Source organism: Candoia aspera, chromosome 2 (assembly GCF_035149785.1).
Source record: "Candoia aspera isolate rCanAsp1 chromosome 2, rCanAsp1.hap2, whole genome shotgun sequence".
Classification (NCBI taxonomy): domain Eukaryota; kingdom Metazoa; phylum Chordata; class Lepidosauria; order Squamata; family Boidae; genus Candoia; species Candoia aspera.
This window is the reverse complement of record NC_086154.1, coordinates 17,764,935-17,791,349: the sequence shown is the minus strand read 5'-3', so window position 1 is coordinate 17,791,349 and position 26,415 is coordinate 17,764,935. Positions and strand designations below refer to the sequence as shown.

The 26,415-nt window shown below is 42.9% G+C and overlaps 1 protein-coding gene across 1 annotated transcript; it reads left to right on the top strand.

Moving 5' to 3' along the window:
- The first annotated feature begins 2,979 nt into the window (after positions 1-2,979).
- Positions 2,980-25,999, top strand: HDAC11 (histone deacetylase 11). The gene is made up of 10 exons (XM_063291401.1): positions 2,980-3,100; positions 8,659-8,807; positions 14,257-14,357; positions 15,156-15,272; positions 16,511-16,553; positions 17,950-18,026; positions 19,581-19,643; positions 20,524-20,620; positions 21,228-21,406; positions 23,257-25,999. Coding segments are annotated over exons 1-10 (1,065 nt in total). The 5' UTR covers positions 2,980-3,098; the 3' UTR covers positions 23,494-25,999.
- The last annotated feature ends 416 nt before the right edge of the window (positions 26,000-26,415 follow it).

The window sequence follows — 26,415 nt, the reverse complement described above, 5'->3', positions numbered from 1 at the left end:
ACAATCTCAGATATGCAGATGATACCACTTTGATGGCTGAAAGCGAAGAGGAACTGAGGAGCCTGATGATGAAGGTGAAAGAAGAAAGTGCAAAAGCTGGCTTGCAGCTAAACCTCAAAAAAACCAAGATTATGGCAACCAGCTTGATTGATAACTGGCAAATAGAGGGAGAAAATGTAGAAGCAGTGAAAGACTTTGTATTTCTAGGTGCGAAGATTACTGCAGATGCTGACTGCAGTCAGGAAATCAGAAGACGCTTAATCCTGGGGAGAAGAGCAATGACCAATCTCGATAAAATAGTTAAGAGCAGAGACATCACACTGACAACAAAGGCCCGCATAGTTAAAGCAATGGTGTTCCCTGTAGTAACATATGGCTGCGAGAGCTGGACCATAAGGAAGGCTGAGCGAAGGAAGATCGATGCTTTTGAACTGTGGTGTTGGAGGAAAATTCTGAGAGTGCCTTGGACTGCCAGAAGATCAAACCAGTCCATCCTCCAGGAAATAAAGCCAGACTGCTCACTTGAGGGAATGATATTCAAGGCAAAACTGAAATACTTTGGCCACATGATGAGAAGACAGGACACCCTGGAGAAGATGCTGATGCTAGGGAGAGTGGAAGGCAAAAGGAAGAGGGGCCGACCAAGGGCAAGATGGATAGATGATATTCTAGAAGTGATGGACTCATCCCTGGGGGAGCTGGGGGTGTTGACGACCGACAGGAAACTCTAGCGTGGGCTGGTCCATGAAGCCACGAAGAGTCGGAAGCGACTGAACGAATAAACAACAACAAACACAAATAAAAACCTTTGAATAAGTAACAAAAACAAGATATGGCTGTAACTGCTAACAGTTGCAAGACCTTGTGACTAGATGATCTTTGAAAAAGGGAACTGGACACAAAGAAAGGCTACTATTCTGTTCAGAGTAAGGACCAACCAGGGTAAGAAGAAATATACTATATATACACATTATGAATTATGTACAAGAAGGCAACTGAGTTCAAGTTTCACTCAGGCTTCAGCCTCTCAGCTCCAACTTGGCAACCAGGCTGGGCAAGGTGCAGCAGAAGGGGCCTGGGGTCCCACTGTAGTGTGGGGTAAGATGGCAGAGCGAGGTTCAGAAGTAGATCACGACAAAGTGACATGGCAAGGCTTTGCTGTGGATCGCAGGGAAGTAACGAGGTGAGATTCTGTTCTTGGGCACGACAAGGCTGTACTGCAAGCTTCCTCTACTAAACACGGCAAGTCAAGGCGAGGCTCCGCAGCTGGATGTGGCAAGGCAAGGCAAGGGTTCATTTCCGAACACGGCAAGGCAAGGCAAGGCTTCACTTCCAAACAAGGCAAGGCAAGGCTTCATTTCTGAAAGTGGCAAGGCAAGGCAAGGCAAGGCTCTACTGCTGAGTGTGGCAAGGGAGCAAGGCAAGACTCCTGGGCTAGATGTGACAAGGCAAGGCAAGGCTCGGAGTCCGGGTTCTCGGTGGTGGAAGGCGCTGCTTCAGGCATCGGCGATTTGTCGACTGGTTCAGGCTCCAGTGAAGGTCCCAATGAACGGTTGTCTCCAGCATCCTGTTCCTTGTGCTGGTGCCTTTTTATTTTGTCTCCTTCCCGCTGTTTTTTGTCAGGGGCCAATCAGGCTTCCTTCTGCTTGGCGTGTTTTTCAGCTCTCCTTTCTCTTGCACTCATAGGCGGTGGCAACTCCACCCCTTGATTCCCACCAATCAGTGGCTCTAGATCTTCCTGCCTTGCTGTCATTCTCTGCTTCAATTTTCCCACCCTGGATATTCCCAATCAGCTCCCCCTCCTCCGTGTCGGAATCAGACTGCATTCTGACAGCTACATAGGAATATTTATCAATGTCAAAGGAAATGATTTCTACATTTAGATGACTGGGCGTGGTTGGAACTGCTTATAAAAATCAAACTGTGGAATTGTTCGGGGCTCTTCACCTTGATCATGGAGAGCCCTCCTTTATGTTGACATCTTCAATAAACAAGTCAGTTATTTCTCCCACTCTGCGTGTTTCTTGGAAAGGCGTACCGGGTGCACGAAGCAAAAGGCCAACAATACCATTTTGTCCAACAATCTGACATTGTGACCAGCTAGATGTATTTTCAAGGTTACAAGCCTAGACTGGAGGGTAATAGTTTCTTTCCCAGCAACTAGTATTGAAGGCAGCTGTGAATCCCAAGTAAATAGTTAGCCATCAATACTGGGAGTCATTGATAGCCTGATCCTCCATGAAGCTGGCGTTTCATCCAAATTGGCTGCCATGATCACAAGGGCCAACAATGAATTCCACAATCCAACTACATATTGTGGAAAAAAGTATTTTTTTCCGGAGGTGGGGGATGGGGGGTTCCTTTAGATTTGGTGGATGACTTTGCTGAGTTCTAATATTGTGCAAGACAGAGAAAAAAACCTTCAGGTTCTCTATGCCTTGTGGCACCCTCGGTTCCGCGAGAGGTCACTAGGGGTTCCCTGGGAGATCACGATTTATTTAAAGAATTATTTCAAATTCGGGCAACTTCACATTAAAGAGGTCAGTTTCATTCTCTATTTTTAGTTTAAGAACACTGTTCATGCATATACACAGGCCTACCCATGAAGCGAATATAATAATTTTGTACTTGTGGCCTCTATTTGAGCCTGAATGTGCAGGGGTTCCCCGGGGCCTGAAAAATACTTCAAGGGTTTCTCGGGGGTCCAAAAATTGGGAAAGGCTGGTCTAGAGCGTAACTCATGGAGAAATTCCACGCGGTCGCTAGGCGCGGAAAACGACTTGATGGCACATAATCAGTCAGAGCGTAACTATACAAATAAAGAGGCGGTTCAGTTATCCCCTTAACCCGAATTCGGTTGACTCAGTAAACCATAACTGGTTGGGTCTACACAACCTGCTAACCTACGCCATAACGCGACGTCACGTTCCACCGGTGCTTAAGAACGCCGAGGGCAGGGCAAGCAAGAGTCAGATAGGGGCAAATGGCCTCATTGGAACAGACTGAGCGTGCTCAGGAGCGCCCGGGCATGCTCAGTAGCGCCCGGGCAGGACTTTCTGACAAGTCGGGGGCTCGGACGGAACATCCTTCAGGGCAGCATGTGAGTTGCAAGCGAGGGGTGGCGCAGGGCTTCGCCGGCTAGGGAGGCGCCCCTGGGGAGGAGCTGCTTCTGCTGGGGGAAGCGGCGGTGGACGAGCTGCGCCGATCCCGACCAGGCGGGACCCGGCGGACGTCGACGCGAAGGCAGGAGCGCGGGGACGCCTTTGGGCTGCGGGAGTTGCGGGCGGTGGGAGGAGGAGAGCGGCCCCGCCGCGTCGTGCCTCGGAGCGGTTGCTGGGGCGGATTTGTGAGCTGTCACAATGGCTGGGTTCGGACGATACGTTCCCCCCGGGGAGCGGGCTGTACCTTGAGTCCTGGGTTTCATCGACACCCATTTACCACCCGGGCTGGAATTCGCACAACATGCTAGTCGTGAGAATACGGACACTCTACTCTGCAGGGAGCTGCTGGGATGTCTCGGCTCAAGAATGTTTATAAAAATGGCGATGGGGACAGGTTTCTTCTCGCACAACGTTCATGGGTTAGAGTCCTCTTCGCCCGTGGTGTGCACCTGTGTGCGTGCCTCCGTACTCACACCCACACCCATGGTATATAGAAAAGGACCGTTCTGATGAACATAATATGTAAAATGTTAACAGTGGAAATAAAAGGTACTATTTGATACAAACCATTTTCTTACATTAATCTCACATTATATTTAAAATAAGCACGAGTTACTTCTAGACTGAAGTTTGCGGTGAATTTAAAATGACTTCTGGAATGGACAAGATGTTTTGCAATATGGGGTCATACATTTTGGCCTGGCCCATCCCTCAGATAAGGCTGTTAGCCATAATCTGATTGCCTCTTCATGCTTAGATAATCTCCAGATTGCATGCCTGTCTCATGCTGGTGAGGTTTGCAGTTTTAAACCAGTTCTATAAGTAATGTTACAAGGGTGGAAAGGAATAATAACCACTAAAGGAAAGAAAATGTAGGTGAAGTATGTAAGCATAGAGCATAGATAGCCTTTAGCTTAAAAGTTATGGTACCAATTGAGGAGCAGCTAGAACAAGTTTTGAATGCAGAAGGTCTCTGAAACCCTATTAGCTTTCTGGTGGGTATGGAAATACCCCTGTCTGAGGCTCGGAGGGCTCTGCCAGCCTGAACAAACAACACAGAGCTGTGTAGATAAAAATATGAATTGATGAAACATGGGCTCTTATGTACTAATATAGAGAGGCAGTAAGGACACACTTTGAAACAGTCCCCAAGTCTTTCAAAAGACAAAGCTGCTCTGACATTTCTTTGCTTGTGTTTTGATAAGTTTAGTCCTAATAAAACAGAGCTGTACAGAAATCCCTTAGTGCTGAAAAGTTTGTTTGTTTTTTGGCAAAAATCTCGTGAAAGGTGAAAGATCCCCTGTGTAAGCACTGAGTCATGTCTGACCCTTGGGAAAAGGAAGTACCATGACATACCCCAATGTTACTCCTTTTTTATATACTGTTCCTTTAGTTGTTCTCTCATTTCCAGTATTTAATGTTCTGGAATGTCAGAAAACCAAAAACCAAAAACAAAAGTTATAGTAAATAGAGTACTTCCAGATAGAGAGTAGTATTGTGCAGATATTCTGGCATTCCCTGCTTTGTTTTTTTTCATCTTTTTTTCCTAATTATAGAAATCTGAAAACAGAATGGCTGAGAAGTTTGGTCTAGTGGTTAAGGCTCCAGGCTAGAAACCAGGAGCCTGTGAGTTCTAGTCCCAGCTGAAAGCCAGCTGGGTGACTTTAGGCCAGTCTCTCTGTCTCAGCCCAACTTGCCTCAGAGGATGGTTGTTGTGGGGAAAATAGGAGGAGGAAGGAGTATTAGTTGTGTTCCCCACCTTGAGTTATTTATAAAAATAATTGAGGCGGGATAAAGAAATCTAAAAAAAAAAGGATGATTCTTTCTGCATTGCTGTATTCCTTCCCCCAATCTTATGAAGTTTGAAGATTGCAGAATAAATTCTTTATGTGGAAGTAGCAAATTAAACATAGTTCTCTATATATATCTTGGTAAATTTAGCTGGTGTAAACAATTGGAAGTTGTACATAAAGGGTGAAAAACTAGACCCAGGTGGCAAATTTATGTATGTTGGCAGACTTTACTAACCTTGGGAAAATGGAGAAATGTTAAGATGTATTAGGAACATACCTAATACTCCTTCCTCCTCCTATTTTCCCCACAGCAACAACCCTGTGAGTTGGGTTGGGCTGAGAGAGAGGGACTGGCCCAAGGTCACCCAGAGGGCTTTCGTGCCTCAGGCGGGACTAGAACTCTCCTACCACGCCTGATTGGCTCTTGGGCTGAGAGAGAGGGACTGGCCTGAGGTCCCCCAGCCGGCTTTCATGCCTAAGGCGGGACTAGAACTCTCGTACCACGCCTGATTGGCACTTGGGCTGAGAGAGAGGGACTGGCCCAAGGTCACCCAGCTGGCTTTCATGCCTAAGGCAGGACTAGAGGTCATGGCCTCCTGGTTTCTAGCCTGGAGCCTTAACCACTAGACCAAACTTTGCAGCCATTCTGTTTTCAGATTTCTATAATGAGAGAAAAAGATGGGAAAAAAGTACTCATGCAAAAGTAGTGAATAGTATATAGTCTACTGTGATAAATGAATGTGGTAAGAAGCAAAAATGACTGTATAACAGCTTGCTTTTGTCCACTTTGTTAGATGTAAGTGAGAACTGTATATGTCAGAGAAACATAAAAATATGTTTAGGTGGTTTGGTCATATGCAGGGAACATATGAGGATTGAATTGCAGAATCAATATACAGGTAGTCCTCACTTACCTACTGCAGTTGGGACCAGCAACTCCATTGCTAAGCGACACAGTTGTTATGTTATACGACTGTGCCTGACTTATGACGTCAGCTTGTTAGTTCTGGTGGTGGTCGTTAAGTGAATTACCATGGATTATTAAGCACAACCTCATGTGACCGTGACTTGTGACTTCCTGCTGGCTTCCCGGAAGCCAGCTGTGAAGGTGGCAAATGGCAATCATGTGACCATGGGATGCTGCGACCGTCATAAATGCATGCTGATTGCCAAGTGCCTGAATCGCGGTTATGTGATTGCGGGGACGCTACAACAGTTGCAACTTTGAGGACTAGTTGTAAATCTTTTTCAGCGTTGTCGTAACTTGGAATGGTCGACGAACAAGGGGACAGTAAGCAATGACTACCTGTATGAAGGAAAAGTGAATGATTGAGAAGGGGAAGACTGAGATAGTTGTGGTTGGATGGAGTTAGCAAGATCCTCAAACAAAGGGAGGTGAAAAATTTAAAGAAGAAAAGGCAATGTGTGTGGCGATGCATGGATGTGGCGGAAATAAGGATGTCTGCAAGAATAGAAAGGTATGGTGAAGTGTAGTGAATGGTGTCGAGGTAACAGTTTTAGCTATGTTGCCTTTCTTATCTCATGCTTTCTAAAATATGGAACAAACATAGCAAAACACACACTAATCTTATTTTTTCCTGGGCAGAATTTTTAAAATTAATTTCTGATTTTACAGTGATAAGAGTCAGCTGTAGTTAAAAAAAGTTATATGCATTTATTTAGGTCTGCCTTCCTAGAGCTGTCCCTTAAGTATCCTAAATTTTAGTTACTACTGAATTAAACTTAAGTAATTTATTGTTTTAGCTTTAGTAAGCGGTAATGTAATAATTTTAGTAACACTGTAAAACATTTCTGTATATTTTAGATTTTTAAATTCAGACTTCAAGGGAGGAAGTAGAATCTATAAACACAGAACTCATTAATCCGAGGAAACAACTAGCAGACATCAAAACAACAATTCTGGCGTACCCTCCCAGTGCTGGTAGTGATACAGAAATCCAGCAAAGGCTTAATACTTCTGCCCTGCTGAGCTCCCCCTCCAAACCATCTAATCAGACCCATAGAAAGCTGTCAGCCTGCGATTCTGACTTTTTTTAGCAACAATAGTAAAAGTGATACTGACAGTGACTCCGCCAAGAGCTCCGCACCAGCAATGTTCAGTTTAGTGGCTAAGGCAATCGGCTAGAAACCAGGAGGCTGTGAGTTCTAGTCCCACCTTAGGTGTGAAAGCCGGCTGGGCGACCTTGGGCCACTCACTCTCTCTCAGCCCAAGAGCCAATCAGGTGTGGTATGAGAATTCTAGTCCCGCCTTAGGCATGAAAGCCGGCTGGGCGACCTTGCGCCAGTCACTCTCTCTCAGCCCAAGAGCCAATCAGGTGTGGTATGAGAATTCTAGTCCCGCCTTAGGCATGCAAGCCGGCTGGGCAACCTTGGGCCAGTCACTCTCTCTCAGCCCAACCCACCTCACAGGGTTGTTGTTGTGGGGAAAATAGGAGGAGGAAGGAGTATTAAGTATATTCACCACCTTGAGTTATTTATAAAAGTACTAAAGGCAGGATAAAAATTTTAAATAAATAAAAAATAAAAATATTCAAGGAACCAAGGCAATCCCAAGCAGCTGACGCCCAAAAGAGACTGCCTTGCAGACAAAAAGAACCTCAGCCAAGCACTACAGAAACCCAGTCTGGAGGGATACCCTCGTCTGCTTCCAAAACGGGGGGGCCTCCCCTGGCACTGCGGGAGCCTGGCTCACAGGAGAAACCGCTTCCCTCGCCACCTCTTTCACTGGGCAAGCCAAAGGACACTCCCCCTACCAAAGAGTTGGGGTCCCTCCTTGCCAGGGAGCCTCATTTTGCTGCCTGTGCTGCACTGATTCTCCCGATCTGTCTGCCAGAATCACAAGCCCCCCTGCCCTCTCACGAGAATGGAAGCTCGATGGGCAAACGGATGGCAGAGCAGGGAAAGCAGGAACTTGACAGTACCCCACTTCCCCCGTCCCACACAGAGGGAGACGCAATTATAACCATCTCAACAAACATCTAATACAAAGCCACTGCCCCTGCAAAACATACCCACCCAGCCCCTGGTTCACAGTGCATCCCCTTGACGTTCAAGTGACCAGCATAAGGTCACCCTTCTAACGTGGAATGTGGCTGGGTGGTTTGTATCCACCAGAGACCCCTGCTTCACAGACTTCCTCTCCTGCCACGACATCACATTGATCCAGGAAACATGGACTGCTGATGAGCTGATATTAAATGGATTTCGTTCATTCTCAATTGGGGCAGAACTGGGGGTAAAGCACGGAAGAGTGAAAGGAGGCCTGAGGCTCCTGGTCACCACCATGCTACATGCCATATCGAGGCCCCTCCCCTCACTCAAGTCGTATGCCACGGTAGTGCTAATCCAATTCAGTCACCGTGCCCTGTTGATAATAAATGCTTATATGCCCCCAATGAGGGAGAAACCCCAGATTTTCTTAAAATATTATATATCCTTTTGGTCCCTGATCATCATCATAAAATTAATTTAACGTCATGCATTTAATTATTTTGGCTTATTATTTCTTTCCTCCAGTTTGTATAATACTATTGACCTCTAAAGGGAATAGTGTGATGAATATAAATGGCATTCTTAAAAAATTTAGCAAAACTGTTGTGTAATTCAGAAGTATATGTATGGAATGTACTTTATTTTCAACCATCAGTGTTTTGGTTGTCTAATGTTATATCTATTTCTTCAAGGCCTCATAGGACAGAACTATATCAAGATACTCCATCAACATGCTGGCCCATTGTGTATTCACCAGATTACAACATTACATTTCTGGGCCTGGAGAAGCTACATCCATTTGATGCTGGAAAATGGGGGAAAGTAATAAATTTCTTGAAAGGTAATACAAACAAAACAGAGATATAAACGTTGTTGGAAATTAAAGTCGTCCGCTGTAAAAAAAAGAATTGCAAAAAAGCAAACAAAAAAGTTTATATCAGATATTTTCAAATAAGAAAATAGGATATCCTCATATCTAGATTACATGATATAGGCATAGAATCATAAAACATAAGAGCTGGAAGGAGTCTCATCATCTCCCCAGTACAGGAATCTACTCCTACAACATCCCCAACAGATGGCCTTCTGTTTAAAGACTCCAAAAATCGTTAGGTTTGCAGTTATTTATTAATTAGAATTTTAAGCCATTTTAGTTGTACAATTGTTGTATAATTATGAGCTCAGAATGTAGCACCAAAAAAGTAGGAAATATATATTTGCATGCTGGGCACATATTTCTGTTTGCTTCTGTGGCATTCATAAGGGAAAGTAGAGCAGGAAGAACAATAGAAGCTGTGTTTGAATGGCATTCCTCTGATTTACTGTGAAAGAATGGTGTATTCATTATAACCATGATGTGCAGCAAGTTCTTTTCAGCTAATCCAGTCTGGAAATGCTGGGCTGGTCAAAAGTCTGGATCCTGGAACTCTTAGGTTCACTTACCATCAAGAATGGTACCCACAATGTGCTAGGCTAGACTAAATGGAATTGGGAGATTGTGGTTTAGCGTGTTATGGGAACCCAGACATTGCCTTAATTAACCCATTTACATTGAACCATACTATGACTTATTTATTTGGGATTAGCCTATCATGTGAACACAACAATTGTGTTTTGCTATATGAGTTCAGTGTGTTGTGTGAACATAGCCTATAAATAAGAGAAGGAAACTTGATCCCTAGACTAGCTTGTCAGTCAACTTAGTTGCCAAAGATCACAGTGAACAGAAATTGAATGAAGAGCTGAGATTGAAATTGTTCCAGTTAATCCTAAAGGTGAACTTTACACTCTCCAAATCAGCTTCTGTTGTTTCATGACCTCCAAGTATGTTAGACTACCACTTCTTTCTTCCCTAATCAACTATTGGCATTATTGGCTGGGATAAATGTGTTTCAACATACATGGAGATATCTTTCTGGGGAAATCTGTGGTATACATTGAATTATGGTACTTAGGAACCACAGGGTTTGTTAGAGATCTTCTTCTGTTGGCAGAGTGCCATACACTCCAGCCTCATAAACATTCTCTGGGAGGCTGAGGAAAATGGGCTGCCAGGACACTTCCGACATTAGAATAGGCAAAAAAGGAGCCGGCAGGACCTTTGGTGTCACTGAATTTGCAGGATCTTTAGTTTCCTATGCCAATAGATGACTTCATTTCTCTCCAGTAGACTCAGTAGGGAAGGGCTGTAGGGAAAAACATAAGCACTTAATTTGTAGATTGATCTATTGATTTATACTGCCAACTTCAAAATGACTCTTGATGATTCACAGCCATGAAAATAAAAAAGCATAGCATCGTAAAATCATCACGAATTAAAAAGATTTGAGATAATTAACTTAATCCAAATATCACCCCCTTGCAAGGATAGCATGCAAGCCGTGCAAGGCTCTTTGAACCAGACGTCCTGAACAACTGCAGGTAGGAGCCATCTGGATCTCTGCAAGGAGGGTGTTCTAGAGGACAGAGGTAACCAATGAGAATGCCTGCCTTTGGCCCCCTCCACCCAAAACTGATGGGGAGGATCTGAGGCATCCCTTTCATGAGAAGAATGCATGGCAAGCAGATTCCATGTGGGAGAGATGGTCCTGAAGGTAGCTGGGAATCAGGCCATAAAGAACTTTAGAGGATAAAATCAGCTTTTTGAATTGCAGTTGGAAACCTATCGGTGGTCAAAACAACATCTGCAGAACCACTGTCACATAGCTCTGGCAGTTCCCAACATGTGGAAAGTTGTATTCTGTACTAGTGGCAGTTTCTGGGTAGGGATTCACTCCTTCTGTCAACCTCTTTCCTCCAGCCCTGTGCTCTAGATTCCAGAGAACTGCCCCAACTCCAGCCAGCATCATCATCTCCTTCTCCAAGTCTGTGTTGTCTTCCTCCTCCTCCTCCTCCTCCCAAGCCATGCCCTTGGGCTACCCAAACTCTTGCTTCTAGAGCAGTGTTTCTCAACCTTGGGAACTTTAAGACATGTGGACTTCTGGGAGTTGAAGTCCACACGTCTTAAAGTTCCCAAGGTTGAGAAACACTGCTCTAGACACCGCCACAAACCATCTGCCCTAATCGCTTCTATTCTGTCCATGCATTAAAAACTAGGAGTTGGGTTTGCATTTTGGTGAAAGTAACAATAAGTGGTAAATAAACAATATGAGGCTAGGTTATTTATGTTTGATGTACAGATAGTCCTCATTTAGCAACCACAATTGGGACTGGTAACTCTGTTGTTAAGCAAAACTGTGACTGTGCTTATGATTTTACTTCAGCTTTTCTTTGTTGTACAAATCTGCCAAGGTCATAAATGTGAGGATTGGTCATAAAGTTACTTTTTCATCACCATCATAACTGCGAAGGTGCTAAATGAGGCAGTCACTAAGTGAGGACTATAAAAGATCTTCAAGTTTAGGGATTCTATTGCCTTCTCTACTATTGTTTTACATCTATCTATCTATCTATCTATCTATCTATCTATCTATCTATCTATCTATCTATCAAATTTGTCACCGCCCATCTCTTCCAACCGGAGGGACTCTGGGTGGTTTACAGCACAGAATAAATATACAATAAAAACTCAGATAAAAACACAGTAAAATTCCAATAAAATCCCATTAAAAACCAAAACAATTTCTTAACTACCCCAGCTCATAATCCAGACGGCTATGATCTCTTCAACCATCATGTAGGAGGGGCACGTCAAGGCACCAGCCAACCCCAAGTATGTCGATTCTCCTCCCTGCCCCAAGCCCGGTGGCAGAGCCAGGTCTTCAACTTCCTCCGGAAAGCTAAAAGCGATGGGGCTAATCTTACCTCCGGGGGCAAGATGTTCCAAAGGGTGGGCGCTACTGCTGAGAAGGCCCGCCTCCTGGACCCCGCCAGATGGAATTCTCTTATTGATGGGGTCCGCAGCATGCCCTCTCTGCATGAGTGGGTGGGACAGGCTGATGATACGGGGAAGAGGCGGTCCCTCAGGTAACCCAGTCCCATGCCATGTAGGGCTTTAAAGGTGATAACCAACACCTTGAATTGGACCCAGAAGCAAACTGGTATCCAATGCAGCTCATGTAGCAAAGGTGTTGTATGCGCCCTTCTAGGGGCACCAAAAACAGCTTGCGCAGCTGCATTCTGGACCAGCTGAAGCTTCTGGATACTCTTCAAGGGTAGCCCCATGTAGAGCGCATTGCAGTAGTCTATATGGGAGATAACAAGGGCATGAGTGACTGTCCGAAGGGCTTCCCGATCCCGGAAAGGGCGCAACTGGTGCACAACACGAAGCTGTGCAAAGGCCCTTCCGGCCACGGCTGCCACCTGCTCTTCCAGCAGGAGCCGTGAGTCTATGAGGACCCCCAGGTTACGCACCGGGTCTGTCTGGGGCAGTGCAACCCCATCCAGAACTAAAGATGACAAAGTCCCGGATACGGAGGAACCTTAACCCACAGCCACTCCGTCTTACCAGGGTTCAGCCGAAGCCTGTTGTTCCCCATCCAGACCCCCACAGCCCCCAGGCACGAGAGAGGGCAGTCACAGCATCACTTACCTCACCCGGGATGGAGATATACAATTGAGTATCATCGGCATGCTGATGATACCTCATCCCGTGGTGACGGATGATCTCGCCCAGCGGTTTCATGTAGACGTTAAATAGGAGAGGAGAGAGGACTGAGCCCTGTGGCCAGAGGGCCAGTCCCAGAGGGCCAGTCCCAGTCAGTGGTGATAGAGGGGGAAAGATCCGACCCTCGACCTCTCCTTTGTGGGGACAAAGGAGAGGTCGAGGGTCGGATCTTTCCCCCTCTATCACCACTGACTGGGACTGGCCCTGGAGGAAGGAGGTGAACCAGAGCAAAACTACACCGCCCACCCCCAACTCCCTGAGCCGACCCAAAAGGATACCATGGTCGATGGTATCGAAAGCCGCTGAGAGGTCAAGAAGAGCCAGGATGGATGCACTGCCCCCATCCCACTCCCACCAGAGGTCATCCATAAGTGCGACCAATGCCGTCTCTGTCCCATATCCTGGCCTGAAACCTGACTGAAAGGGGTCTAGATAACCCGTTTCCTCCAGAATCCTCTGGAGTTGTAATGCCACCACTTTCTCAACCACTTTCCCCAAAAGGGGAGGTGGGAGACTGGATGAAAATTATCCAGTACAGTAGGGTCCAACGATGGTTTCTTGAGGAGGGGTTGTACCAGTGCTTCCTTAAAGGCAGCTGGAAACACCCCCTCCCTCAAGGATGTATTAACCATTGCCTGGACCCAACCACATGTCACCTCCCGAGCTGCTTTCACCAGCCAGGAGGGACATGGATCTAATTGGCAAGTGGTGGCATTTACTGTCTGGAGGATCCTGTCCACTTCCTCGGGTCCAACAGGATCAAACTGTTCCCAGATAACGTGGTAAGTACGATCCCTTGGTATCTCCACAGACCCTGCCTCACACTTGGAGTCTAGCGTAGAGCGGATCCGAGCAATTTTGTCTTGCAGATGCTCCGAGAACTCCTCTGCACGGCCCTGCAGGTGGGTCACTGCACCCACCTTCCCCAAAAGGGATTGAGTGATTTTAAGTAGGGCTGTTGGGCAGCATTCTGCAGACACAATAAGAGCGGAGAAGTATTGACGCTTCACCGCTCTTATCACCACCAGGTAGGCCTTAATAGCGGCTCTAACCAGTGTTCGGTCGGATTCGGTCTTTGTCTTCCTCCCGCAGCGCTCTAGACGTCTCTTAGTCCTCTTCAAAACCCTCAGCTCCTCCTGAGGGTTTTGGAGTGTCTCTTCTGTTAAGGGCTCCTCCAGTCAGAGAAGGTTTCTGCTAAATAAAAGATGACAATGCTGGATACTTTTTAACTTCAAAAAATGCAAGAGGGAATAAGGGAGAAGTAGTTAAAGAGTATGGGTGGTATAATTTATTTCTTTCTCTCTCTCAGGACAGTATTCAGCAACAGCATACCTGTCCAATAAATATGAGCAGTGAAAGGTTCAGAACAGATGAAGAGAAATACGTGTTCACATAACCCATAATTAAATCATGGGGGTAGCTATCATAACATTACCTTCTGTGCCAAAAGCAACATCTTCCAAATATCAGTTGCTGTGGAACACAAGTGGAGAGAAACTGGCTTCCCCAAATGATCTGATTGAAAATAGCGTCTACGGTTAGACAGGCTTTTCATCTGATCCAGCACAAGTTTTCTTACCTAAAATGAAAAATATTATGGCTTGTCTTTTATAGTGTTGAAAAAATGAATCTTGTGTGTGTGTCATTTATTACCACCTCCCCCATTTATTTTTTTTTAATTCAGAAGCAAAGCTAATCACAGATGACTTGATTGTAAAGGCTCAAGAGGCAACCGAGGAAGATCTCTTAGTGGTTCACACAAGACATTACTTGAACCGATTAAAGGTATGGCACCTTCTGCTTCTGTAAAGAAACCTTTTTTCATTTCTCCTCCCCCACGTATATTACACCTCTCTTTCACACACACACACACACACACACACACTTTCTCTCTCACATATACACATGCTTAAACACACACATCTCTGGAACAAGGGGAGATGCAGGAAAAAGGGAGAATTTTCCCAAATCAGACAAGGATTTTAAGACAGAAACTACTCTAAGAGGAAGGATGCATGAGAAAAATCAGGAGCATAAGTCATCTTCTCAGGCACCTCAGGGATCCAGCCATTAATCTGCTCCTCTTGTTTGTTCATCGACATTTTATCAGGATGTCACGGACGTTTTTTGCAGTCATCCACTTTGTTGAAATAAATAAATGCTTTTCCTTTGCATATAGCAATAGTAATAATGCTACGTTTGAATAACCAGCCACACTTACTGAGTAAACCCAGTTTGACTTAGTTGGACTTACTTCTGAGTCAGTACATTTAGATTATGTTTTAAAGCATTGTTTCTCAACCTTGGGAACTTCAAACTGTGTGGACTTCGACTCCCAGAATTCCCCAGCCAGCACTAGCTAGGGAATCCTGGGAGTTGAAGTTCAAGCTAAGTTCCCAGGGTTGAGAAACACTGTTCTAAAGGGATCATGTACGTAGGCTATCATTCTATGGATGCTGACTGGGGATAAATCCCATTGAATTAAATAAATGGGACTTGGGTAGACATGCATAAAGTGTGTTGACAGAAATTAATCTTCAGTCAAATTTGGATATTCATTTTCCTCCCCTTTTCTTCTTCTAGTGGTCCTTTGTAGTAGCTACAATTACAGAAATCCCGCCAGTCCTTTTTATGCCAAATTTCCTTGTTCAGAGGAAAGTGCTGAGGCCTCTGAGAACACAAACAGGAGGAACAATAATGGTAAGACACCAGCATGTTCATTATTTTCTTCCCTTCTTGCTCTGTTTCTAAAGCTGAATAAATCTGCTCATTGGTCGAAGCAGTAAGAAAGAGATGATCTACTTGAGGATGAAAGAAACCCTTTTGTAGAACTCAGACCCTCCACCTTCCCCGGCTAATACTGCATTCATGTGACAGAGTGACCCATCAGTAACTTTATCACTGCTTTCTCAACTGATCCAGCTTTCCCAAGCTTGCATGACCCATTGAACCAGAAGTCATCAACAGCTGAGTCTGATACAAATTGTTTTTGATTCACTGTGACAAGTAAATGCAGCCATTTTAAAATTCTGATTGCTAGTGGTTCTCCAAATTTTATCTACTACCTTATCTTTTTTGTTTTACAGCAGGTGCCAGAGCGTAGTGGAAGCATGCTGTTAAATTTGTCATTTTGTCTGGGAGTGTTTCTCTAATAGATTTTGCAGCTTTGACGTTGTGAGAGTCCAAATTGCTATCTAGTTCTAAATAAGATAGAAACACCATTTTGGTAACCTTGCCAAGATAACTGCATGGACATAGCCATAAATCATGAAGTGTTTAGTTCATCTTGAGGAGACTGTTTAAATGTCCATAGGATTAGGCTTGGATTAAAGAACCAGTTTGGTGTAGTGGTGAAGGCACCAGGCTAGAAACTGGGGGACTGGGAGTTCTAGTCCCGCCTTAGGTACGAAGCCAGCTGGGTGACCTTGAGCCAGTCCCCCTCTCTCAGCCCAAGGAAGAAGAAGGCAAGGGCCAACCACTTCCAAAAACCTTGCCAAGAAAACTGCAGGCACTTTTTCCAGGCAGTCGCCAGGAGTCAATGCTGACTCAAAGGCGTGCACATACAGGATTAGACTTAAAATTAAGGTATCAAAGAAGTGCGAAAAGAACACCTTTTATGGCCCTCAGAGCTTCCCCCAGAGGGGGCGGTCCAAAAATATTGCACCCTTTTTAATAGTTTGGGGAGTTTGGGACGGTTTTAAGGAATGAAATGGCACCTTAAATCTTGTAAAATCTTAAGGTGCCCATTGAATCAATTAAAAATCTCTCAACTTCTAAAAAAAGCAGGCTAATGGAAGTTTCACTTTGAAGTCCAAAACCCCTTGTGAGGTTGAGTAAGTAGCAAGGGTTTAATTTCACAACAGAACTGAGACGTTTGTGGAATCCTTGGTGAGCTACTTTTCGCAAGCCAATCCCTTTTTTTTTCTCTTTATCTTAAGGCAGGGAAACTGGCCATTGAGCGAGGGTGGGCAATTAATATCGGTAAGTAGGAATAGATTTACTTCCTTTTTCACCAATTGTAGACCACAACCTCATTGTCTCCTGCCTGCTTACAGCCATCTAGAATCTCTGGTTTGCTACTCCTCCTAGCCCAGCCTTTCTCAACCTTTTGATCCCGGAGGAACCCTTGAAATTTTTTTCAGGGAACCCCTGCACGTTCAGGCTCAAATATAGGCCAGAATTTACAAAATTATTGTTTCATGGGTAGGCCTGTTTATATGCATTAACAGTGTTCTTAAACTGAAAATAAAGCATGAAACTAACTTCTTTAATGTGAAGTTGTCCAAATTTGAAGTAATTTTTTAAATAAATTGTGATCTCCCAGGGAACCCCTAGTGACCTCTCGTGGAACCCTAGGGCTCCACGGAACCCTGGTTGTGAGAAACCCTGAACTAGTCAGTTGGTATCCTGCTGCCAAATCCCTCCTCACTCTTCCTGCGGGGTGATCTTCTTTCAGTCTCTTCAGAAGCTTCCTATTTGCCATGTGTCCTGTTTTTCTTCAGTGCATCCTCCCTCTTTTGTCTTTTGGCTCTGGTATTTGGAGAGCATTTCCATGGCACTGGATGTCCTCCTTAGCAGTTTAGCACAGCCAGTGCTGGGCTTTCTCCTGCTGTGGCAACAGCCAGCGCTCCCTCCCTCCCTCCCTCCAGAACAGAACAGAACGTAACCAAGAGCAGCCAGGCAGCCAGTGCCTTGGTTTTCCTTATTGTGTTTCCTTTTTAGAGTAATGGGGGGAAAAAAGAAGAAATGCCAGCTGGCGGGAGAGGATGGGGAGGGGATGGCGGCCAGGCAAACTGCCCCGTGGCTACTGGAGGGAAGTGGAAGGAGCTGAAAGGCAGGATGAGGCAGGAGTTCCATCAACAGAAAGCTGTCTGTTCTGCTTCTTGAGAGGAAATGGTGTAAAGCAGTGTTTTTTAAATTGGGCAACTTTAAGATGGTGGGGACTTCAACTCCCGGAATTCCCCAGCTGGGAAGTCCACACATCTTAATGCTGTCTAGTTTGAAAAAGTTTTACTGGTGTAAAACTATCTTTGCAGCACCTCTTTTGGAGCAGAACTGAGAAGCTTCTGAAGCCCCACCTTAGCCACATAGTCAGTGGAAAGAAGCCAGCATTATTTTTGTCATTTCTGCTCTCATAGCTCCATTGCTCTTTTACCACCTTTTTTAGTTTTCTTTATAGATAGAAAAAACTTTGGATATTTTCCTTCAAATATCTTCACAAAACCCACCTTTTCTGGGAAGACCCTGGTACAACACTTTAGGTCTTGTATCTTATCTCCAAAGTGTGATTTAGCTAATGGAACACAGCTAAGAATCCTTTTTTTCCTGCAATGCTTGGCATTTTAATTATCTTCAAATTTGCTACTTCTTTTTCGAGGTGGCGGCTTCCATCACTGTTCAGGTGATAAGGGTGGAGGCTTCTGCGCATATGCTGATATCTCATTGGCTATAAAGGTAAACACAAATCTTGATTCTTTGTAGAAACTGCAAAATTACATTTATCTTATATCTGAGAAACCAATAAGTGATCTTGTTCTTAGTAGTTCAGATAATGAAAATGGAGTATGGAATCAGTTTCCTCCTCCCAGAGGGATCAGGAAATAAGATGATCCTCCTCTTAGGATGTACCTTTCCCCCAAGGATTAAATTAGTTTTTATATATTTGATTTCTGTCTGCAACATTTATCAGATAATTATTTGACTGTTCTCAAATCATGGCTTGTTTTGGTTTAGCATAACTGTGAACCCAATAATTATACAGGTAGTCCTTGCTTAACGACCACAATTGGGACTGGAATTAGGTCGCCAAGTGATGCAGTTGTTAAGTGAATCTGGATCTGATTTTATGACCATTTTTGCAGCAATTGTTAAGTGAATCACTGTGGTTGTTAAGTGAATCACTAGCTGTTAAGGAAATCACATGGTAATTAAGCAAATCATGTGGTTCACTATTGATTTTGCTTATCAGAAGCTGGCTGGGAAGGTAAAAAATGGCAATCACATGACCGTGGGATGCTGCAACCATTATAAATGTGCAACAATTGCCAAGCGCCTGAATTGCGATTATGTGACTGCAGGGATTCTGCAACAGTTGTAAGTGCAAGGAACAGTTGTAAGTTGGTTTTTCAGCGTTGTTGTAACTCTGGCTGGTCACTAAACCAATGGTCATTAAGCAAGGACTACCTGTAGTCTGTAACCTGTTTCTGGTTTAACAGTATGTATGAACTAGGCCATTATAACTTTATCAACAAATGTAGTTGAAACCAATTTTGGTTTGGTGCAATGTTAGTTGAGTTTTTGAGTGTGCTTATGATTAAGACTGAATGATTTCGTTAGTAAGTGGCTCTGAAGGAGCCAGAGATAGCAACATGAAAGCTGCCCTCCCAAATCCAGCACAGAATCCAGCAAACCTGTGCTGTACACAGAGAAGCCAACATAGCTCAGGAGGGATGATTGAGGCAGTGCACATGATCAAACCTGGCTCCGCTTACGGTCACACCTTTTTCTCTTTTGTTTCCTATAAAGAATTGGGAATTGGATAAATCGATGAGAAGAAACACATATATTTACAGAGTTTACACAAAACATTGTTCATATATTTGGAGTGCTTGGGACTTAGCGTATTATGTGCAAAGAAAGGAACTATGATTTCCAAACCATAATTGAAAGGTTAACACATCAAGCTAAGCTAGTCAACAAGTCCCATTAGGGCTCAGCAGGTTGTGTGAACTAGGCTCTTGACTGGATGACTGGGATGTTGTTTTCTTCCTGTGGGTGTGTTTTGTGGCTGAAAAGAAGTAAATTTCAGCACAAGCTGTTTGAAATGATGGAAAGTGTTTTCAAATGGATTTTCTATATTTTGATGTTAAAATAAATAGCCCATTATATATGCCTCATATGCCGTAATTCTTTAAAGAGTGGATAGCTTGGGCAAAATGGATGTTTTAATTTTGAAACTTCTTATCTTTTCTCCAATTTCTTTTTTATTTCTTTTGCTATATTTTCCAGTTTTTATTTGAAAGAGTAGAAGGAGTTTCTAGGGCAACTATTATAGACTTGGATGCACATCAGGTGAGTGATGAAATTAAAATGTTCTGAGACATACTACCATAAAGAAAATTGATTGCTCAACTGGAAGTTTTTTTCAGGGTATTTTTAAAAAGCAGAACTTAACAAGCAACTTTTAATGCAATACTGGTAGTCCTCGGTTAACTACGGTAATTGGGACCAGAATTGCTGTCGCTAAACAATGTGTTCGTAAAGTGCGATGTCACATGACCACGCCCCTTAGTGACGGCAATTCCGGCACTCCCGGTTGCCATTGTTAAGCAAATCACTGCTGGTCAGTAAGAGAGGGCATCATGTAGTTGGTCTTTGTGACCTCCTGCCAGCTTCCCCATTGACTTTGCTTGTCAGAGGCCAGCAAAGAAGGCCATGGATGGTGACCACGTGTCTGCAGGATGCTGCGACAGCTGGAACTCCATGGTCGCAAGTTCGAGCAGTTGCTGAATGAGCATTAAGTGAGGACCACCTGTAATTAATTGTCATTTCCAGGGAATTTAAAAATTGCATAGACAGTGAGTAAAAATGGTCTTACAGAGGTGTCTTAAGGAGCGGGAAGAAGAAATCCAAGATGGATACACAGCATTTCCCTGTGCCCTGCCAGATACATAGTTGGGAAGAGAGCTATATGTGCCTACATGCCTGCATATAGGAGCTGAACTAGTATTGCCCAATAATTCAAAATTATTAGCGTTCTGGAGTTCAGAGGAATCCTGTAGCAGCTCCTTACTGTAGCTAATATAGCTCTTGATATCAATAACATTCCCACACACATTCCGTTAGATCACACTAAACTGCCCTGCAAGTTGTTTTAACCCATATATTAAAAAAGAACCAAAGAGGAAACAATTTGGCTTAATTAACTGTTTTTTATTGTTTTAACTTGTAGGGGAATGGACATGAAAGAGATTTCTTGGAAGACAGAAGAGTATATATTATGGATGTTTACAACAGGTATATTTATCCAGGAGATGGGCTTGCTAAACGTAAGTAGAGGGTATTTTTGAAATTAATATGATCTCATTAGTACAATCTAATTTGTGGAGACCTTGGTGCTCTCTGCACTTGGTTGTTTGCAGACATTTTCTTCATTGAGAAACATCTGCAGGCCAACAACCAAACTCAGAGAGTACCAAGGACTCCACAGTTCAACCCTGAGCTACAGAGATTCTCTTCTATTGGTACAAACTAATTTATCATGGAATTATTACACTTGGAATTTAATAGTCCCTGAGGATTGAAAGGCAGCATTATAATTTAAGGCTGCAAGCCTATATGTGCCAGTAAAGTTCATTGCGATCTGTGGGGCTTATTTCTAAGTAAATTCTGTAGGATTGCACTATAAATGTTCAAAAACCTATACTAGAATATACTTGAATAAAGCCAAATAAAACAAAACCCTATGCACAGAATAAACCATTAATGTTTACCTGTAAGGTTCAAAGAGGGCTCTTTACATCATTTAAAAACAGTTTCCTCCTAGCTAAATCTGAATAGAATTGTATCCTAAATATCAAAAGCTGATTTTTCTATCCTTGTTCCCCACCCTCCCCTTTCCTTTTGGTACTGTATAAACTTTGTATTTATTATTAGGTGCCATAAAGCGGAAAGTTGAATTGGAATGGGGCACAGAAGACCCTGAATACCTTCAGAAAGTAAAAACTCACGTGGAAGGTGCACTGAATGAAATGAGACCAGACATAATTATTTTTAATGCTGGAACTGATATTTTGGATGGTGATCCTCTGGGAGGCTTAGCTATTTCACCTGAGGTTTGTAGAGCACAAAGCATTTGTTTCCCTGAAGTACAGTAGGATACTGTAGCGTGTCCATGTCCAAGCTATGGCAACCAGCTCGTTATTTATTCTGATATCCTTCCACAGCCCTATTTTATCTTCTGAGTTAATCTCATTTTTTATAGTTCCTTTTCTTTGTTTCTACTTTCAACTGCGGTATGTTTTGATCTCGTGCTATGTACTACACGCCCCCTCAGTTATTTTCTGGGGCTGTGTAGTGCTCTGATTTAATTCCAAAAATATTATTTAGAGCATGTGGAAGTGAGAAGGTACACTGTCTGCAACTCTTTAAAGCAGCTGTGCCCGAAAGTGGTTAGAAAGTGAGGTTTGTGAACTCAGTGTCCTTTAAAAGTCTCTGCCATGGTTGTGAGCAAGATGGCTGATCCCGTCATCTCCTGGAGCTCAAACCTGCTGTCCTGCAGTCTCCTCACCAGGAGCAGCTGTCCGGAGCACATGTGGGCGATCTCCTGTCTTCTCCTTATCCAGAGAGGTTCCAAAGAACCGGTCTACTCACCAGTTAATTGGTCTTTGCCGTGGTCATCGGCTCCGCTTTCACAGAGCCGTCTTCACCATACCACCCCCGGAAGTCCCCTGCTAGCATTTATTATCGATCAATACTTTGTGCAGCTATTCAGACTTTTTCCTTTAATGGATATTTTATGGGAGGAGGGAAAAAGCAAACAGTATCAGTAGTAGAAAATTGGCGTAAAAAACTAGGAGGTTGGTGTCTGGAACCCTCATAAGATTCTGTAAGTAGGACAGGACAATTCATGATGAAAACTTTGTCCGGAAACACCATTGCAAACTGGAAAGCAGTTATATCAGACGCATAGAGAATTTCTGTTCCTTTTGCTGTCTGGAAACTTGGTTGGTATAAATGGAAAAATGTACAGATGACTGATTGATGGTCAGGTCTATCGTTTTGTTTTGGCTTTGGAGGGTTGCTGGGAGTATGGTGTGATACAGGGACGTCACAGAGGGCAATGGGCTGAAAAGCTGGGTTACTGGGAAGATTATTGGAAAAGGGATGCACTGAGCCGAGCACCCTTATTTTCAGCCTTCCTTCTACAGTCTGAAGGCCCCAAATTTTGCCAGTTAAAATTGACATTCTGTGGCTGACTTACAGTGATATGGCCTTTAGGGCAGTAAAACTGGGACTGCTTGTATTCTAGAAACCATGGTCTGGCCTTAAAGGAGGCTGCTGTTTGCATTTGTCAGAACAGAGACAAGGGCAGATTTCATCTCTTTCCCCCGATTCCTGATTCTGCTCTTTTTCCCAGCTCTTAGATGTAAATAATGTTGTACATTATTTTTTTTTAATGCAGTACCTATAAAGTACAGTTGAGTTCCCTTGTATGTAATCTGAAAAGGAAAAAAAAACCTCCCTCAAACAAAAATTGGTAAGGGAGAAGAACATTTTTTTCATGGGGTCTTCGAAAAAGATGTTTAGTGAGATCCTATCTGTTTTATGCAGAGAGAATCAAAAACATCACGCGCAACATTTGGATCTGGCATCTGATGTGATCCATCCTTATTGTGGTAATAAGGCATCCCATGTAGATGCTGGAAGGACTTATTTTGAGGCACCAAATGCAGCAATTCAAGAATTCATTCTCAACTATTTCCTTGGTTGACTTTTGATCAGCACCCAATTTTTTTGATGGTAAATGGATCACAAGTGGTCACAGTGACTACTGCAGTATATAACTCACAAAAAGCTTGGTGTAAAGTGCATGCAGTATTGTAAACCTATGACCTGTGTAGTTCATAAACTATTAAGATATCCAGCATTTGCTATTTCAACTTTTGCTGTTGCAAATTCTCAGGGCATTATTGAAAGAGACGAAATTGTGTTCAGAGCAGCTCGAAAACACAGAATCCCTATCCTGATGGTGACATCTGGGGGCTATCAGAAGAGGACTGCACGGATTATTGCTGATTCTCTTCTCAATTTGCACCACCTTGGGCTGATCGACCAGGATCTTGCTGCCCGGGAAGCTGGAAGCACTAAGGTAGAACTAATGATCAAGGAACGTAAGCAAGATCAGCTGACCTGTCAGTAAAGAAGGAGAATTTGGGATCACTGCATAAATAGGCAATTATAATTGTTTAATATTTAAACCATGAGATGAGCAATATCCCAAGTTCTCATAGAATTAATATACACTAATAGAAACAGATACTTACTAGTATCTTCTTTGCTTTCCAATGACAGTCCCATGAGGGTTGTCATCAAGCTTCGTCCAGTTCTTTTAAATGCTGTTTTATGAATTTAACACTGGCCTAACATCTGGAGTGAGTTAGACTTGCTGTGGTCTCAACATCTTCTTACCTCACATGATCTGGCTCTTCAAATAGGATTTGCGTTTAAAGGAGGCAAACATTTCTGCAAGGGGTTAAAGGAACATTTTGAAAGCTAGAGCAGAACTATTTTTTGAAGGACAGCCAAGATAATGCAAATGTGAACATAATGCAAAGAAAATTGAGCGTGCATATATGTGTGTGGCATTGTAACGTCTTCCGTTAATTTCTAAATAGAATTCTAGTGAGAAAATGGCAAGATTTTAATTTTTCCTTTATCAGAAAGGGAAGCTAATATGAGTATCTTTTTGTTCATCTGAAATACGACTAAACTTCAAAACTACCGGCAAGGGTATTGTGGCATCTGCTAGATTCGTAACTTATTTGTTTTTCCTCACTCTCCCCAGAACAATATAACAGAATACTGCTGTCTGTCTGTCTGTTATTTTTCACTGAAAATTTAGGACTATGTGCACTAAAAATATCACAAGTAAAGGTCAGAATTTTTCAGCAAGCTAAAGTGCAATGCCAAGTAGTATATAAATTCTAATGAAACCTATGGAGATCCTGAAGTAACGTCTAAGTAATTTGTTCCAGGTTTAACAGCAAAAAGATAAAACAAAACAATACCTAACACTTTTTCTAAACTGGTGCCTATCAAAATTGCATGATTGAAGTACACTCTTTTTTTAAAAAAATCAAAGTTCAGTGTAGTAACATCTGTCTTTGATTATAGATCTCATTGAGAGTACATGCATTTCTTTATAATGCTACCACTGTAGTATATGAATTCGGAAGCCTTGGAAAAGCTATACGTGTGAAGTAAGGATTTAAAGTTTATTGTTTTCAGTCACATTTCTGGAAAGTGTGTGGATTTTTTGAGAGGGATAGGACATGCAATTATTTCTTTTTAAACTGCAGAAAGCTATTCTATTATGTAAACATTCAGTGCTTTCTTTAAAATGGTACCACCCGTATCCTTCAAGGGTATATTTTGAAGAGGTAGTTCCTAAGAAGGGAAAATTTGCCTCTAATCTCAGAACCTTTTAATATTGGAGACAATTGATTAATGGCCAGAAAATAAATGAGTAGCAACAGGGATTTATTTGCATGTACTGTATGTCTATGGGTCCTACGGAACTAAAGGCTCCTCCTGCGGTACACAAAATAATGCTGTAAAATTAATGAAAATAATTTCTAGGGAACGCAGTGAGTGTCAGAGGATGTGAGTTCCCAGTGGATTTAGTGTCCGCCAGATTCTATCATCATCATCATCATCATCATCATTGAAACTGAAATACAGTAGAAACCTGGCATGCTGCAGATTCTAACATACCCTAAGCTCCAGATAAGCTACATAGGTATTCTTCGAAAATGAAAATTACGATAGTTAGGTGCTTCGTTAAGAAGTATGCCAGTGTGCCCTAAGAAAAGATAAGCCCTTACCTGCCCGTTACAAAAAACAACCTGCCATAAATTTATTGGGATGGCAGGGAGCATCCTGAAGCTGGAGTGTGTAGTGGGAAGCAAGTAGGGGTCCTGTGACTGGCTACCTCAACACGATAGCCATTTTGGAACTAGGAAGCTGCTACCCAGGGCAGTCATTCCATGAAGTCACCCACAATGCTTTTGAAAGTGCAGATGAATCCACTAGCCTGACAAGGTGGCCTATCCCTGAAATGCAAAATCAAATACATCCCAGGGCATTCGTTTTACTATAGGTACCATTAGGCTAAATTAGCTGTTTTGCAGAAAACAGTATTTTCAGAAGCTAGAAATCATGATGAAAATACGTGTGCAACTGAAGGGCATCCTTTGGTCACGAAGTACCCAGGTTCAGGTTCATAGATCCAGAGCTAGCTTACAACCTGGTCACAGAATGTCTATTTCGGTGGTTAACTGGAACGTCTTGCAGTTCTTGAGAAATGATGTAATAGAGCAACTCAAACTCAGTTAATACGAATTCTCAACCGGAGGCATGTTGTTATAGGAAAAAGTCAAATTTGCTAGGAATGATTTTAATTTTATAAACTTGATGCTCTGGGTTAATATTAAGTGGCAATATTATCTTTAAAAAGCACTTTCCTCTAGTGTTTAAAACAAATACTGAGCTGTATTTTTTATGTTGTCTAACGTACCTAGAGTTGTTATATGAAGCAATTTTTTATGGTGTTTACGTTTGTACTGATTTCTATCACTGTAGTATGTACTAGAATGTAATCATGTTTAATTTTATTTATGGATAAAATTAAAATATCGTTAAATTTTCCCATCTTCCTCACTTTTTCAGGCATACACAATAATTGCAATCACATTAAAGAAATGGGGTCCTATCTCTGGAGATCATTGGTTTTAAGAAAGAGTTTGATAATAATTTTTGGGCTCTAATTATATATATATATATATACTTATTAAGATGTAAGTCCCCATAAACTCAATAGGGGTTACTTCCCTTCTAAGTATATTGTCATTCATGAACAGAGAGCTTACTGTCTTCAAATGAGTGTGTGTGTGTGTGTGTACTGACAATCCAGCAAATGGACCTCAAAAGGACCAGGAGAATTAAAAAAAACCCTAGACTGGTTCTAAAAGAAGATGATTGTGAGTGCTGGGCATTGAGGAACGTATCTCAACCACAGCTTTGGTCAAGGTGATGTCCTCTGAATCCTACCTACTTCCTGCTT

Excerpts from the sequence above, each read along its gene's own strand:
- HDAC11 (XM_063291401.1), top strand. Across the intron at positions 15,273-16,510 it reads AAACAGGAGGAACAATAATG|GCAGGGAAACTGGCCATTGA; the intron begins GTAAGACACCAG and ends CTTTATCTTAAG. Across the intron at positions 18,027-19,580 it reads ATATCTCATTGGCTATAAAG|TTTTTATTTGAAAGAGTAGA; the intron begins GTAAACACAAAT and ends TATATTTTCCAG.